General features: G+C 47.4%; 1 protein-coding gene across 1 annotated transcript in view; it reads left to right on the forward strand.

The window, feature by feature from the left end:
- LOC147678115 (hydroperoxide isomerase ALOXE3-like) overlaps nucleotides 1–13143 on the forward strand; it is a 250228-nt gene extending 237085 nt beyond the window's left edge. The window contains exons 11-14 of the mRNA XM_086945977.1: nucleotides 2441–2562; nucleotides 3069–3169; nucleotides 10911–11081; nucleotides 12446–13143. Of these exons, the coding sequence (XP_086802103.1) occupies nucleotides 2441–2562; nucleotides 3069–3169; nucleotides 10911–11081; nucleotides 12446–12625 (574 nt within the window). The 3' untranslated portion in view covers nucleotides 12626–13143. The remainder of the gene's footprint in view (nucleotides 1–2440; nucleotides 2563–3068; nucleotides 3170–10910; nucleotides 11082–12445) is intronic.
- Nucleotides 13144–17599: the final 4456 nt, after the last annotated feature.

The following is a 17599-nucleotide window of genomic DNA, read 5'->3' on the forward strand; positions in this document are numbered from 1 at the left end:
ACAAATGCATTGTAGGAGTTGTCTTGCAACTAAGGGATATGGTGTACTGTGTGTGGATGAATAAACTGCACATCTATATATAACCTTCATGTTAAAAAAAATATATCACTTTCAACAATATCCTACAAACTTAGTGGCCATTTATTTACAATAACTATATAGATACATTTCCAAAGATAACATACAGGATGTCTCTGAAACCATTGAGACTGATGAAGCAATCGACACACAAGTGGAAATTGAGGACCACACAATTGCTAATCCCATGCTCATTACTTCAACTGCTATGAGAGCAAACGTGGCACCACTACCAGACTTTAAGGAAGGTGAAGAGGCGCAAACACAAGGCAGGAACACAACTTCTATACGCAGGACACAAAGACAACATAGAGTCCAACTACAAACAGTTCACATATATAATGTTTTTGACATGTTTACCGATTCAGAGCGGCAGATTTACAAGGACTGGCACATCCCTGCGTTTTAACAGGGATGCGCCAGTAAAGATGTGTCGCATTTACAATACAATGCACCGTGGTGCAAGGATAGTCAGATGCGTGTTGCATCTTGTGTCATGAGGGCAGCTCATTGCTGGAGTCATGTCGCAAATGAAACGCAACTCCCGCAATGCGCAGGGGCGCCCTATACCTAACATGCTGCATCACTCCTCACGCCTGCTTCAAACAGACGTAAGGATTTGACGCAGCGGGGACATAAAAGTGACGCCGTGAATTTTTGTAGATTTCACTGCGTCACTTTTACAAGGCTTCCTTGCAAAGGAACGCCCATCCTGCATACATTATACCTGGCGCAGGTACAATGTAGCGAGGGCTTTACAAAGTGGCGTCAGTTATGAAGTGAACGGGTCATTTTACTGCTTCTATAAATAAATTCATTTGCCGAGGGGAAACACATCGCAATATGTGTGCCATCAACACACCAACAACATTTGGAAACTGTGCCACCCGATAAAACATTAGCTTTTTGTGTCGTATATCTTGGAGTGTTTGGAAAAAACATATTGGTTCACTATGCCAACCATGATGTCCAAAAACCTATGAAAGAACATAGAAAATGCACTTTGTGGCACTCCCCTTGCCCTTGCTATAAATCCCTGGTAACTGTCAGAAGCTAAAAGTTGTAGACAGCACATTACTTGCACATGTGTTGAGATTGCATTGCTTCTAACTATTTGAGTATGTAATTCAGCAATTACATGTAGAATTACCTCACTACTCAGTCTATACTTCTTATAAATCTCCTCCTTAGTCTGCTCAAACAGGGTGACCCCCACCCTAAATATCCCCTACTGTCTTCTCCTTCTCTGCCTACCATCCATAATCCTCATCCTCCTTGCCCAGACATGCAGAGCTGCCATTCTGAAAAAGCCAGATACATTTTGGGCGACTTTTTACCGTTTGCACCTCGTTACCACTGTGTACCCATTGATGGTATTTGCATTTCCTAAATGGCCATTTTGCAACTAATCACAATTAAGAAATTCTTTGTATATAGTGTTAGCGATTCACTATTTGGTAATGCCAATTTGAGATTTCCAATTTCAAAAATGCAAACAAAACGATTTCTACATGATGGAAATCACAAATTGAATCATTGAAAATGCCTCTCATAATAATGTAACACCATTTAGCATTTCTAACAGGCTGAAATAGCAATTCACACCATTAGGAAGTGCAAAATGGCTTCATACTTATGGCCCTAAGTGTCTGCTCTTGATCGAGTATACGTGTAGTGAAACCACATTAACACTGTCGTATCGAGTGGAGGTGTGATGACCATGTACACCACTGGGAAAGTTGGGGCCAATGTACAAAGCCATTTTACAATTACAAATACTCTGATGCCAGTCACATTTTAGGAGTTGGTAAACTTTTACTGGCTCCTAAAATGCGATTACGAACCCATACTGTATCACTGTTTGGAAAGGATGTGTTGTAGTTGTCGCTTTTAAATAGTCAATCGGTATGAGATGACTGAAATCCAGTTGCAAATCATTGAACCAGACTCCCAACTTGAGCTGGTGAGTAATTCTCAAAGTGGAAGGGGGCCAACAAGGTCTTCCTCCCTTTTGTGATTGTAAAAGGAAGTGTGTTCGGGATTAAGCAATGGTCCATGGGAGCCACTGCCAACTTTTAAACTTAAAAAAAGACTTAGTTTTAAATGAAGCCATGTTTACTTTGAGGAAAATAGGCTGCATTACAAAAAATTACTTTATGTAAAGGTGTCAGCTGAAGCTAAAAGCTGTTTATCTCTGAATGAGATATATTCCAAACTATTCTTAAACAGTTGCTAAATAAATGTTAGAAGAACAACACTTACTTTCTCAGTAGTAACAGCTAGAGCTTGATCTCTCTTGATTTGGAAATGTTCCATGTGGTCTTTCACTCATTGACACTACTCCATATCTTCATCCTCTTAGCTATGTGTCTGGTATTGTGGACTTCTACTATAAGGGTGATGAGAGCATCCAGAAGGACCCAGAGCTTCAAGCATGGGTGAGGGAGATCTTCAAAGAAGGCTTCCTGGAGAGAAAATCCTCAGGTATGATTCCTTGAACTTGTTGCTAGGTTTTTTTGTTCATCCTTTCCATCCACATTCTTCTCACTGAATATGACTTGATAACTGAACCACACAACTTTGAGATGGATTGTGAAATCAAAATTTTAAGAACTTTAATGCTTGAAGTGTCTTCCATAGTTAAGTAACTACATTTTTCGAACACGGTTTGGAATTCGTTTTCTCTGTGTACTTCATTGTTTAAAATCCTATGAAAATGCAAATTTTGGTTTCAGAACTAAATCTTATCTATAATTCTATAACATTTGTCAATGTACTAGAACTCTGAAAGCACTTTCAACAATGCCATCAATGCCATTGGATTGTAGCACTCTAGTAAATATGCAGAAACTTTGCCAAAATTAAATACCCGCAGACATATTATTTCAACTACACAACTGCAGGCCTACCTACCACTGGCCTATGAGGCACAGGATCTGACAGTTAAATGGGTAGTGCATCTTCATAAATTGTTTTCCCAAATATTTCAGGAGTGCCATCTTCTCTACAGACCCGTGCTGAATTGATCAAGTATCTGACTATGGTGATTTTCACAAGTTCCGCCCAGCATGCTTCTGTCAACAGTGGACAGGTAATTGTGAATATGCTTATGGTACTGTGGGGGATGGGAAAAAGTATCTAAGGGAATGTAAGAGTCTAGAAAACTCATCTGTGTACCATATAAATCTTAATAAGGTGTTTGTGAGAACAAGCAATGACACAGTATCAGTACTTTACTGTCTAAAAAGTAGGTGTGCGATATATAAATGCCACATACATAGATACATACATACATCAGTACAAGGGGATCGGGGGCGTGGCTTGGGCGCCAATGGCGATGGTCGCCTGAGAGCTCGGCTCCGGGACTGAGCCCGTGATTATCCTGTAAATCGGAGGCTGCGGGGCACCCCAGCCCCCGCATTCTGCTGATCGGCCCGATGGAGACCTGCCGGGGCCCTTGGCGCGGTCTGAACGAGTGGTGACCCGGCGAAAAATCGAAGTTTGCGGAGTTGCGGAGTGCGACCCAACATGGCGCCCGGACTTCATTGTCCCCTTGGCCGGATCCATTAGACTGGAGGAACATCACCAGCAGCGGCACACCCCCTGCTCTGCCATCTCCCAGTGATATGTGATCTGGACATCGGTCAGATCGGACTCTTTCAACGAGGATTGCACTCGGATGGGCGGAAGGGCGGATGCCCACACTATAGTGGATCCCGCACGCGGACGTCTGGAGTTCCCGGCGGTGGCCCCACTCCCTACACCGCACTTGGCTACCTTTTCCTGGCCGACCCACTTACATGGGAGGCGCAACCCTCTGGCGCCGCAAATCGTCCGGTGGAGTTGGTGACCCTCACCCCGGGACTTTATCGGCCGTGCGGGCCTGCCCGACCTGGCGACGATTGTCTCCGCCTCCTCCTCGGTGCCCTCGAACGACGTGGTGGTGGCGCGAGCCGAAGCTGAGAAGATCCAACAGGCCCTGGAGACGGGGATCTCCGGCACTCGACCTGAGGCCCAACAACCGGGAGAGTCATAGCCGGCGCCTGCACTCGGAGACACCTGCTCCTGGGCCCACACGGAGTGCTCCCGGCGACATGGGGAAACCTAGAGGAGCCAAGGGGACTACCCCAGCCGCCTCAGACTCGGAGACCCAGGACAAAGAGGAACGTGGGGACCCAGAGAGTTCTGGTAGTGCATCGATGCAACAGCAATTTGACCGCGTCTTGGAGGCGATAGCGACCACGCGCTCGGCCCTCCAGCAGGACATTGCCCAGGTAGCGACGAGCCTAGGTCTCCTTAGAGCGGACCACGGCAAACTTTCGGACCGGGTCAAGGAAGTGGAGAGCTCGGTGAAAACCTTGGAGCCGGCGCAGCGAACCTTGGCTGCGACTATGAAGGATGCTCTATCCCGGATTACGGCCCTGGAGCAGAGAGCGGAGGATGCGGAAGGCCGTAACAGGAGGAACAACATTCGTGTGGTGGGCCTGCCGGAAAAGATTGAGGATGGCGACATGGTGGCATACTTGGAGGCCTGGCTCCGTGACACGGTGGCCCCGGAGGGTCTATCCTCCTTCTACACCCTGGAGCGTGCCCATAGAGTCCCGGCGAGGCCACCGCAGCAGGGACGTGCCCCGAGACCGGTGGTGGCACGGTTATTGCACTTTAGGGACAGAGACTTCATCCTCAATGCCGCCAGACATAATGGTCCATTCAAAGTGGCGAACAGCCAGGTGAACATCTTCCCGGATTACACCTATGAAACTCAACGCAGACGGTTTTCCTTCCTGGCGGTCAAGCGCGAGCTCAGGAGCGAGGGCATCCAGTACTCGCTCCTATATCCTGCAAGGCTCCGCATAATTGTCGATGACAAAACTCAATTCTTTGATACCCCAGAGGATGTCTGTAACTGGCTTGAACTCTATAGAGCAGGGAAAGATGGCTTCGGCTCCTCATCTCAGCAGGCGGCGGAGCCGGAGCAGAGACGGCGGTCCAGGAGGATTCGGAGTCGCCGTGGCCGCTCGGGGGGGCCCTCAACTGCAGAGACATCGACGGAGCGGAAGGGAGTGCTAGAGGTATTATCTGCGCTGTCTGGCTCACGGGACGATGCCATTGAGGAGGAAGCGGACCCTGGTGACGAGGGGGCACCAACGGACTCCGAGGAATCGGTGACTGATAGCGTACATACACCGGTGATCACACCGAAATCGGTGGAAGACCTTCTGGATGGACAGGGGTAACGGGGTGAGCTACTTCATTTTGGGAGGGGGCCCGGCAGGGGGGTGGCGGGTGCCGACAATTGATGCTGACTCCCGGGGTAGGGAGGGTGGGGTGCCCTGTTTTTGCCCCGAGGGTTTTTGGCACTGTTTTGGGCTTGCTTTAGTCCTGGTGGCCTGAGCGTCGAGGGCCCACTGCCTCCGCCCGGCCCGCACCTGGCCGTTAAGGCCTTCCTACGGTGGCGACCGCAGGATTAGTAGGGGATAGTGGGTTGTTGGAGGGTATGGTTTGGATGGGAACTAGATGGTGCTATTTGGGTCCTGTTCTGGGGAGGGTGGATGGGGGTTTGGTTCATACTTGGGTTGATAAGTTTTGGTTGGGGAAAATGGCCGCCATCAGTGCTGGGATGATTGATATCCTTTCTTTGTTGGGACCCAGATGGGGAGACTTTGCGAGAACGATATGGGACAATGGCTGATGTTGCTAATCTGAAATGTGTTACTTGGAACGTGCGGGGGCTTCATACTATGTCCAGGCGTCACAAAGTCCACGCTTATTTAGTGCGTAGGGGGGTACAAATGGCGCTGCTGCAGGAGACGCATCTGAACAAGGCGGAAGGGGCGGCGCTACAGCGTAGATGGAGGGGGCAGGTCTTTTGCACTTTGTACTCCGTGTATGCCAGAGGGGCGCTGATTTGGGTTTGAGCTGGGGTTCCCTTCCAGGTCACGAAAACAGTGATAGATCCAGAGGGGCGTTATGTGGCCATTTCGGGCACTTTGGGAGGGAGAGACCTAAACGTTTGCTGTGTGTACGCTCCTAATATAGACCAGACTGCCTTCCTTTCCAGGTTGTCGGGCTCGTTGGCCCACTTCTTCTCCGGGCCCCTCCTGCTCGGTGGAGATTTCAACTCAGTAGTGGATGTAGACACTGACCGCTCGCATCCACCCCTTCCCGATTCTCCGGTTCGTCGCATGGCTAAGGGTCGTAGGGACTGGCAGACTCACTGGGGTCTAACGGATATCTGGAGGGCGCAACACCCCACATCTAGGGACTATTCCTACTTTTCGAGCCTCCATGAGTTGCACGTTAGACTGGACGGATTTCTTGGCTCGCCCGAACTGGTTTCGGCAGCGATCCGGTCTGAATATTTGACCAGGACCATATCAGACCATAACCCCCTCCTGCTGGACCTTCGTTGGTTTCCCGGGGCGCCTGCGGTGCCCACCTGGAAATTACGGCCCAAGATCCTTGAGAACAGTGTTTTCAGGGCGGACCTAGGTGATAAGATCTCAGAGTACTTTGCGTCCAACGGCGGCACCGCGAGCTCGAGAGCGTTAGAGTGGGACGCTTTTAAGGTGGTGGTGAGGGGATACTGTATTTCTAAGAAGGTCGGCATGAGGCGAATTATCCTCGCCGACCTAGATGCAGCGGACCGGAAACTCCGCGAGCTGGAAATTCACCGCCCCGGGCGCCCTGAATTACAGGTACGCACGGCGGAGGCGAAGGAGGCGGTGGCGGCGGAGGTCAACGGCTTCGCTGTTTTGACTACAAGGCCTATACGGTTCGGTCCATCACAGAGGGGGATAGGTCGAGCGCGTTGCTGGCATGGCTAGCCAACCCTACGCGTCAGTCCTCCTTGACGACATCCATGCGCAAGGCAGACGGAACCGAGGTGTACACTCAGCCTGAGATTCTGAGCTGCTACCGGCAATATTACGAACGATTGTACCGCAGTCGCTCTGCCCGAGACCCTGACCTGCTTGATAATTATCTGCGGCCTCTGGAGCTCCGAACAGTGGGGCAGGACGTGGCGAAAGCCCTGGGGTCCGACATAGAACTGGGAGAGATCCGTAGCGCCATTAAAAGGATGGCGAGGAATAAGACCCCGGGCCTGGACGGCCTTCCTGTGGAGTTCTACGCAGCTTACGCTGACCTCCTAGCCCCTAGGTTATTGATAGTATACAGAGAGGCGAAGAGGCTCGGGCGACTCCCGGGCTCGATGTGCGAGGCGTTGGTGGTTCCACTCCTCAAGCCCGGAAGGGACTCATCCGACCCAGGGTCTTACCGTCCCTTATCAATACTGAGCAGCATCTTGGCCTCGAGGCTGCTGGGACACATGAGCTCCCTGGTGCATGAGGACCAAGCTGGCTTTATCCCCAGGCGTAACACGACCATGAACATTCGCAGGTTATTCCGCTTGCTAGGGGAGCCGCTTGTGGACGCCCCGTGCCCGGTTGTCTTATCGGTAGACCTAGAGAAGACTTTTGATAGCCTGGAATGGGACTACCTTTGCACTGTGCTACGGAGGTTCGGCCTCGGTGAGGGCTTCATCAGATGGACCACGGTTCTGTATGCCTCTGCATCGGCCAGGGTTTGGGCGGGACCGCTGATTTCCTCACAATATCCGGTGGAACGGGGCACGAGGCAGGGATGTTCGTTATCCCCACTTCTCTTTGCGCTGGCGGTGGAGCCACTTGCGTTGCATCTCCGGTCGGGAGCCCATTATACGGGCCTATGGACTCCTTCGGGCCCGCACTACATTTCGCTGTATGCAGACGACCTGCTGCTCTTCCTAGAGGACCCGCTCGCCGCCCTGCATGGAGCTGCGACGGCGCTCACGGAGTTTGGGGAGGTCTCGGGCCTCCGGGTGAATTGGACTAAGACCTGTCTTTTCCCGGTTCGCAGGGGCACCCCTACCCCTACTCTAAGTAGGGAGATTAGATGGGAACCCGACTGCTTTAAGTACCTGGGGGTGTACGTCTATCATGAACCATCTGACCTCCTAGATGGGAACATTGCCCGCGGCACTCGAGCACTTCGAGGCTGTATGGACTTCTGGGCCACGCTACCGCTCTCGGTGGCAGGGCGGATTGCTTTGCTTAAAATGGTGGCGCTTCCCCGGTTGTTATATTATTTCCGGACACTACCGATCTGGGTCCCACCGGCCACGTTTCGACTATTACGATCAATGATAGTCGGATTCCTCTGGAGCTCGGGCCGCCGGCGGGTGGCCCTCAAGACCCTGATGAGGCCGAAGGATGAGGGTGGGCTTGCGGTGCCAGACTCTGAAAAGTATTATTTAGCGGCGCAGCTCCAGACCTTCACCCAGGAGATCGCCCGGGAATTCCGGGGCCCAGAAGACAGAAGGGGAACGGGTATGGCCAGGCATGTTCTCTCCTTCATAGCGCTGCGACAACGTTTGGCCTTACAGGACTTGTCGCTGGAGGAGCGGACCGTTCGCCTGTGTTGGAACCGAGCTCACGCCCGGGGCCACCTGAGAACACCGTATGCGCCCGAAATACCTTTGGGGATGCTGGCGGCTTTGCCCCATGGCGGCGATTGGTCACGGTTGGCGAACTGGGAGGACGCCGGCTTACAGCTAATAGGGGACCTATACGAGGACGGGGCGCTCTTGCCCTTTCAGGAGCTCATTGAAAGCTTCGAGATCCCCCGCGGCGACTTTCTGCTGCACTCGGCCCTTGTCCGAGCGATCCAGGCGCACTGGAAACGCGGGCAGGAGGAACCCACTTTATCTCCGGTGTGCCAATACGTGATGATGTCTGCGGGCACGGTGAAGGCGGTCACTTGCCTTTACGGCAGACTGATCAATGAGGGGCTGGCTCCCCTCACTACTCTGAGAAACCGTTGGGAGGAGGACATTGGCAAGGAGATCCCGGAGACGACCTGGTCCCAGCTGGTGCGGCGAGCCTGGAAGGGCACACGCCACGCCCGCTTTCAACTGGTCCACTATTACGTGCTCCACAGAGCATATCTGACCCCGGAGAAAATCAGGCGATATTTTGCTACGAATTCGGCGGACTGCCCCAGGTGCCCGGCCCAGGAGGCGGACCTTCTCCACATGCTGTGGGCCTGCCCGGGATTGTCATCCTATTGGGTAGAAGTGGGGAAGACCCTGGAGGAGGTGACGGGAAGATCCTTATCGTTTGACGCGGCGGTGGGACTCCTACACTGGTTCCCTCATACCCCCAAGAATAAAATGTCCAGCAAGTTCATCGATCTAGGGCTACTCCTTGCTAAACGAGAGGTGACCAGGAACTGGAAGGCACGAGTTGGTCCGACAGGAAGCAGATGGCACAGCGAACTTTTGAAGTGGGCGGCGGGGGAGAGCACGCTGAGATACCAGCTAGCTTGGAGGCAGCGTAATGAGAAGGCGCAGGAGGCAGCGCTGGAGTGGGAGACGTTAGTGCAGGCCCTTAGGGATTATTGCGCCCCCAGCGACTCTGAAGGTGAGGAAGCAGCTCGCCCCATGTCCCGATAAACGATTGCACTTTTCAGATCTGTTGCTTTCCCCATGGGTCCCTTAGCAGATCCTGTTGCGGTTGTTACCGTGCGCTGATGGCGGGGTTGGGTAGGGTTTTCTTTGGTTAGTAGCGTTTTTGAGGGTGGGGTTTTTCTTTCTGGTTTATAGGCCTGTTTGGAAAAGCAGATGACGGACAGTGGATCATCCGGACCAGCTTCGACATCCTTCTGAGCCCCCATTGAATTTCGCCGCCCGACCCCAGGGTTGTGGGCTGAATGGCTGTGTAAGAAACTTACGGCGGGGGGACGGAGGGTTGTGTCTCATTGATTTTGCTTGTGCTATAATGCTGGTCGATTATGTAACGATTTACTGATTCCTGCAATAAAAATATATTAAAAAAAAAAAAAAAATCAGTACAAGGGGATCAGTAGAGCAAAGTGTGTGTTTGTGACCTTAGAAGTTTACCTGAGGAGGTCAAGAGGTTTACCCGCGGGCATTGCTATGGATGGTGAGGTTCAAGATGTCCTAGAACCAAAAGTCTTCACTAATGTGCCTTGTGCACCTTTGGAGAGGAGCACAAATCTGAATGTAGACAATCAGGCAGCCTTTACTCATGGTGGGTCATTGCACAGGTGTTTTTCCCCATTGCACCCTAGTAACCAGGCAATGTTGTGAAAAATGATACACTACCAGCTGAGAAAGGATGCCTCAAGCAGGAGACTCAGTGTCCATATCCTTTAATAGGAAAACAACCTTTATAATCCAACTTTTACCACGCCGTGCCTTTACGACGCAACTTTTACAACGCAAACCATTACAACGCATTGCGCTGGGGGGCGCTCTAGGATAGGGAATAGGTTTAATTTACTATCCAACACCTTCCCTACTATCCACGGGGACTGGAGTTGGAATAGTAAATTAAACTATTCACTATCCAGCGCCCCAAAGCACTATGCGTTGTAAAGGCATGCGTTGTAAAAACCGCGTTGTAAAGGCATGCGTGGTAAAAGCATGCGTTGTAACGTCATACATCCCCTTTAATAATGACCCCTTCATCTGTGATAATTCATTGTATATAAACTCTAGCTCACATTCTGACTCCTGACTGAGACACATACTTTTCCAATCTTCTCTCCAATTGTGATTTGATACCTAGCAAACATGGTTTCCCTGCATTAAACTCTTGTTTCTGTCTACCAATGATATTTTGTAATGTAGCATTTGTTGACTTTTCAAGTGAAATAGTTTTTAATGTAGCACTCTGACAACCAAGAGTTTGTAGGTGCTATATAAATCTACTTAATTAAAATAATTGCAACTTTAACTGTTGCTTTTTCTTTCTTTTGTGCCACTGTAGTTTGATTTCCTCTCCTGGATGCCGAACAGTCCCGGCACAATGCGCCGACCTCCCCCCAAGACCAAAGGCACCGCAACCCTGGAAAGTGTCCTCGAGATCTTGCCTGAGGTGGGCACTACTACCGCCTTAATGGTGACTGTCAGGGTCCTGAGTGAGGAGCCTGGTGACATGGTAAGCATTCTATTCTTTCTTTGCATTTGTCAGAAGCTCAAAGTTGTGGGTAAACAGTACCTACCTCTTTGTGACTTATTTACTTAGAAATAACAAGCATGACATTTTGACCAACACTTTCTTCTGTAAGGTGGATTGTTACAAAAATAATTCAGCATGATGGAATGAATGAACTAGAGAGGCGATTCCTGTTTTGAACAAAACAGCTGCTTTCGTAATAAAGCAAATGCAACACACCAAAAATAATACAATTATACTTGGTCAAGTAACTAGGTAGACTCATTTACATGTTTGGTACAGTGTGTTTCTTTAATTGTTCTTTTAATAGACTCATGTGGTGGCATTTCAGAGTGATTTTGGAAACAGTGAGTGTGGGCCACTCTTTGGAAGCAAAGAGTACCAGTGATGTGGACTAAAATGGGGCAATCAGAATTATGTTGTACTCTGTGGTTTGGGTGTAACCAGCTAGTTCTGATAGTAAATTTCTGGAGTGTAGCCAGGCACTGCATTGGAAAGCTAGTCTGGAGAGGTACTGTCGCCACTTAATATGTGATTTTCATTGGCTGACTTTTCAACTAAAGCCTCCCAGCTTTGTGCAAAAGGTAGTGGTGGGCTTGTGTTTTTGCAGAAATTGAGTTATATTTTGCAGACACAATTCTGAACCCTGTCTAGTGAGGAGAAAGTCCTTTGAGGGTGGCTATTGAGCAGGTAATCTAATTTACAAACGGTTACTGAATTAATTCATCTTCATCGTGTGAAAAAGGAGAAATGGCGATTTTTCTTATATTCAACACTTGTTCGCATGATGCAGTGTCTGTTATAGTAGAAGAGGTAAAGTGAACCCCAGTGTTTCTGGCTGACTATGAGATTGTCTAGATGTCTAAATGAAACTCTATGGAACTGGACACTGGCATGTCAGTGTGGAGAGAAAGTAAAGAACCTCAGTTTTGGAGAAGGGGGAGTTAATTGAGAGATATGAAAGCTATTCCACATCTGATCATAGAGAAGAAGTCAGATTCATGGGTAGAGGATGTGAAAGGACAATATTTGTGTAATCGGTGTAAAGGCAATACGAGAAGCAACAGGTATGTCATCAGAGGGGATGGTGTATAGGGCGAACAGTAGTGGGCCTAGGATAGACCCAGAGATGTGGTGATCTCTTACAGAGGGAGCAAAAACATAAAAGAACCACTGAAAAGCACAAGGAGGTGAGGTAAACAAGTAAAGCTGATTCCATGTTTAGGTTATTCTAAATTTACATGATCACTTAGAAAACATCCACCAGCATTCCTTGCTTTTGTTTGTTGCTTCCCTAATATATTTTCTTGATTTATGTGATTGTATTTTTCATTTTGTTTTTAAAGAGGCCTTTAACCACGTTACCGGATGAACATTTTACTGAGGAGGAACCCAAGCGGTGCATCAAGGCTTTCCAGGATCGCCTGTCCCAGATATCGGCAGAGATTGAAAGCAGAAATGCACACCTGCCTCTCAAGTACAACTACCTGAACCCCAAAGTGATTGAGAACAGCGTGTCTATATAACTATATAACTAGCTACGCAACCTGCAAGAATATCCCACGGTCTTCCCTAGTCAGTGTATTTCAAATCCTCGCCCACATTCCTCTCTTTTCTAGATTCTGGCCGGTCAAGTTTTAGCATCACTGGACCTTGGCGAAGGGTCACTTCAAGGGATCCAGTGTTACAGGTGCTAAAGACAGAAATAGTCTGTTTTTGTAATAGGTCGAGTGCAGTGGGAGATTCGCATTCACAGAAAGCAAGGCATTTTATTTACAAACAAGATCTAATTGACATCTGGAATCTTTCAGACATCTGTCTTAGAAGAACCTAAAAGATGAAGGAATTGGAGATTTCCATGTTGCTCCTTAGTAGTTTTTAGGCAACATTGATTCGCTGAGAGAAAGTGATGTATGTAATTGATGCAAACCTGTCACCATTAGAGAAATAACTGAGCAAACAATATTGTGGAATACAAATGTAGGCACACTGATCATCTGTTCTTGCTTGTAATAGCCTATAATAAACAAGCTTTGCAAATTAAGGACTTCATCATAAACTGTGTCCTTTTTTTTAACTGTTTAGAGATATGTACTTGTATACAGTTGCCATACTGCTGTAGACCATTGATGGGGTAAATGTTGTTCTGGGTCTTTAGTGAGTGAGGAGGCGAAGGACCCAATAAGAAATCCTAGATTCAGGTGGATGTATGTAAGTAACACACCAGCAAGAAAAAGACTATGCAAATTTCACCGTATTGACAAGTAATGTGATTGAGGGAGAATGCAAGCGAAATCAAGCCTTGTCAAAGATGATGCTTGCATGCACATATCCAAATGGAGTTACATACCGCCAGACATGCAATAATAATTCAGTCTGTCCATTCAATATTCACCATTGTTTCAAGAAAAACATGCATATAAAAATGCAGTACTCTGTGTACCCAATCTGCCTTTGGCCCCTTCACCATAGTGATACTCATGTATCTATAAAATAAAGTACCTTAATGTCTTTGATATTAACAGACGATATAGTTAGGTTTGCCAAATCGCTCCATCTATACCAAACATTGTATCCAGGTCTGTTCTTTGCCTTTGAAAATCACTATTATATCATGCAATGGTTTACTGAAACAAATGGAGACTAGAACTCTATGCATTAAATTGCTACATTAAAGCCTGTTACAGAATATTTTAGCCATGGTAGGTGGAGAAGGAAAAAAATGATGCTTCTATAAACAAACCAATGTCTCTTTGCATGTTCACCAAAATGTCTTTTTTTATGTTACAGCATTAAAACAAATTAATTTTCTGACGCTTGGCAAAAGATTAAAAATATCTCTCTAGTTCTTCACCACCTTCCCCATGCCTTTACTGTCTCAATGTTACCCAATCTTTCCTAGTCCTCTGATTTCCAATTTCCAGCTTTACTGTTTCGCTTGTGCCTTCCCTCTTCCTGGTCATCGTCATCCTTCCTATGCTAACCCATCTGGTTTGATGTCAAGTGCCAATTCCTGTTTCGTAGACTATGTATCAAACCCATCACTTGGTATTTCCTGGTTCACTTGTTAAATCTGGTTATACCTTGTATAGTGTCACTCTATGCCCCATTCACTGTTCTAGATCAATCCTGTCTACTCACCACCCTTGGTACTGTGGCACATCATTTGTCCATCTCTCTTGGCTACGTTTTATTTTCACAAGCAGATTCTCATTCCTGAGCTGATGTTGAACTTCTTTTCCCCATCCCTACTTATGATGAGATGCAGTCTTCCCTGGAAGGTGCTTTGTGTTATCTTGTGTGCTCATTAAACTTTACCTTTGGTTTGCTTCATTTCCTATCTACTATATGACCCAGCCACGTCACAGGGCTCACACACACCATCTTCATCCCTTTTTAGTTCGAGCCATTTCTTTCTAAGCCCTTCAACTCATACTCGCAGCTGCTCTCCTCCCCTGGGAGCTTGCCTCAAGCGGTTTGTATTTCCTTCCCTAAAACTGGCTGCCATAAATAGATCCTCATAGCCAACGAGCCCTTGGAGTCCACCCTTCAATCCTAGGTACAAGTGGGAGCAGGTTCAGCCCTGTGAGTTCCTCTCCTCAGTTTCAAAAGCAGGTGCAGATCTTCTGACTTCCACAGGTCCAGAGGTGGTCTGAAGAAGGTTCCCATGGATGTCACCTTTGTTCCTGGCACCACCTTGTGGATGGGATAATCTGATTGGGAAAATGAGGAAAAAAGTTCTCGAGGGCAACTCTAGCCACTTTGACATGGAGTTCTTGGGGTTTGCCCCTTAACGTCTCTACAGTACTCTGCCAACATCAAACAAGGCAGACCTTTCCTTACCCTAATCAGAGCTCTGGGCTAACCTCTCAGGTGTGTCTAGCAAACTGAGGATCTCCCCCATGCAAATCAGTTCTGAAACAGGATTTCCCCTCACTAGATTGGTGCCACTCTGGCTACTGGGATAATGGCAGGGGCAGGCAGAGGTTTGAGTTACATCTGCCTTTGAAAGAGGATGCCCATGCAAAACCTGTACAGCTGGTGAGCACATCCCCCAGGCCATCCTGTCAGGAATAGGTCACACCTTCTCCCAATCAAGGCACTTTTCTTTCATTCCCTGGTGAGCCATTTGCAGGGGCTACATTATGTCAGGTGGCAAGTGGGGAGGAACTCTGAAAAGGCTACTAAAGGCTTAGGCAGGAAAATAGCAATTTTATAAAAGTGTCAATTTCAATCCAGTAATTGAAAATCTGACTTGATCACTTGATTGGATTTTAAATTACTATCTATTTATGTATAAGTTGTGCATTATAAGGTGTTAGAATGTAATCAATTGGTTTTTAATGGGAGAGCCAACCTTGCTACGTTGAGACATGATTTGAAGCCTGGACATGTAAAATGTGAGTAAGCATGTCATATGTTTTAAAAACCATGCACTCTCCATATAGGCATTTAGGGCATACGTTTGGAGTGACTTATAAGTAATAAAAATGGCTAAATGTATTTTGCCAGGTCGAATTTGCAGTTTTAAAACTGCACATTCAGGCTGCAGAAGCAGCCCTGAAGACATGATGTGCCTTCTTACTTTAGTGGTGGCATAATAAGTGCTGCATTCTACTAATGACATTTAACTTACAGGCCCTGGGTACACTGGGCAATATATCCAAGGGACTTGCAGGTACTTTAAATGTGCCAATTAGGAATTTTTCCCAGTTCAAAGTTTTTAGGGGTCAACGGGCATGCTCGGGGCCTGGTTAGCAAAATCCAACATCAGTCCAAAATAAATGGAATGATAATGCAAAAAGAGGCCTTTCTTACACTGCACAACTGAAATACATCTAGGTGTGGGGCAGTGGAATTCAATCTGTTTCAGGAGATCGTGGACTGAAGACTAGAATTTGACTTTGAGGCCAATAGAAGTTTGTTCGATTATTTTTTAACCCAGTGACTTTCAGGTAGAGCTGAGTGATACTGGTGTAGGAGTGGAGTTGGATGTGGATGGTAAAATCCAAGACATTTTTACAAAAATATTAGAGGTGTGCCGGCGGAAACCACGGCGATGCCACAAGAGTTAGTATGCCTGGGAGTTTACCTTTATCAGTCCAACTACTGGGCACCGGTCTTTCAGTAAGTATTTGAAAGTGGGGGCCGGTACAAGATATAGGCAACAGATTGCAGGTGGTTCAGGAAGATGGTGGGTTCACTGTGTACACAATGGATGGGCTAAAAAAGCATCCAGAGCAATTCATCATCTGACATTTGGAGAATGTCATCCCAGACTTTTGGAAGGATGATTATTTTAATATAGTGCTTGGGTTGAAAACTAGCCTGTAAGGGCTTGAGGATGCTATTGGATATAAAATGGTTTTGGATTGGGTAGATGAGAACTTTTTTCCATTAGTTGTGATATCCTTGCAAGGCCCTCAATAGGTTATTTGTTTGTTTTCTGGTGGGTCTAGCAGGAGTTTTTATGGATGGGATGCCTAATCAAATATGTAATGCAATAAATGTTCATGTTTGAGAAATGGAACAACAGGAGCATGAGCTGTATTCACAATGGGATTGAGGGTCCAAGGGATGGAGAAGGAGTTGACTATATTGTTGCAAAATGTATTGGAACTTGTCAATGAAGAAGCAATCAAAAGAAAGGCAAATGGTTAGTGTGTCTGTGTGCTTCCTCTCACCTCTTATCTTCCTCATTCCATTCAACTCTCCCTGTGTCTTTGTCATGCTGCTATTTTGCTGCCTGCTTCCCCTGTATTCCTTGCTGTAGACTGGTGGTTTTCTCCCAGCTCTTTTCACCCCCCCCCCCTTATGTGCTTCATAAATCCTAATGCAGCAGCTCTGAAGATCACAAGTATACCTAGTATTGGCACAATTCAAGGCACGTTTGTTCTGGTTATTCACCTGATGAATTGTTTGAACTTTGGTCAAGGCTTGCTTGAGAGTTATTTCTTTAACCATATTAGAACTATATTTAACTGTTTTGCATGTAGGTGCAAAAGAGAGGACCTAGTTGCTCAGGAAGGGCTGAACGTTTTGAACACATAGTTTTCAATTGTTTCTGAAGGAGAGGAGGTTGTTGGAGCTCCACATGTGTATGGGAGGCTGTTCCCGATGCTGACCTCTGCCACCGAGAAGCATCTGTCTTCTCTGGATTTGCAATTAGATTTGGTAGTGTGGAGTAGGTAAAGGTTAGAAGAATTCAAAGGCCTGGTTGTCGTGTTTAGGTTGGTGGAAGGTTAGCTTAACCAATTCTATCATTTGGAATTGATGTGTGAGGTTGATGTCCCTGTGGGTGCCTATATTTCTCACAAAGGTGCAGCATGGGAGTGGGTAGAGAGATTCAACCTTTTTCAGGAGATGGGGACTGAAGACAAGAATTCCAATAGTCTACTGAGCTGTTTTGTCCCATTCATGTTGGCATTGAGGCCATGGGAAGCAGGCTCACTTTTGCTTGTTGAAACAATGACTTTCTACTGAGTGGTTTTGTCCCATTC

The sequence above is a fragment of the Lissotriton vulgaris genome, chromosome 12 (genome assembly GCF_964263255.1).
Source record: "Lissotriton vulgaris chromosome 12, aLisVul1.2, whole genome shotgun sequence".
Taxonomy (NCBI): Eukaryota; Metazoa; Chordata; class Amphibia; order Caudata; family Salamandridae; genus Lissotriton; species Lissotriton vulgaris.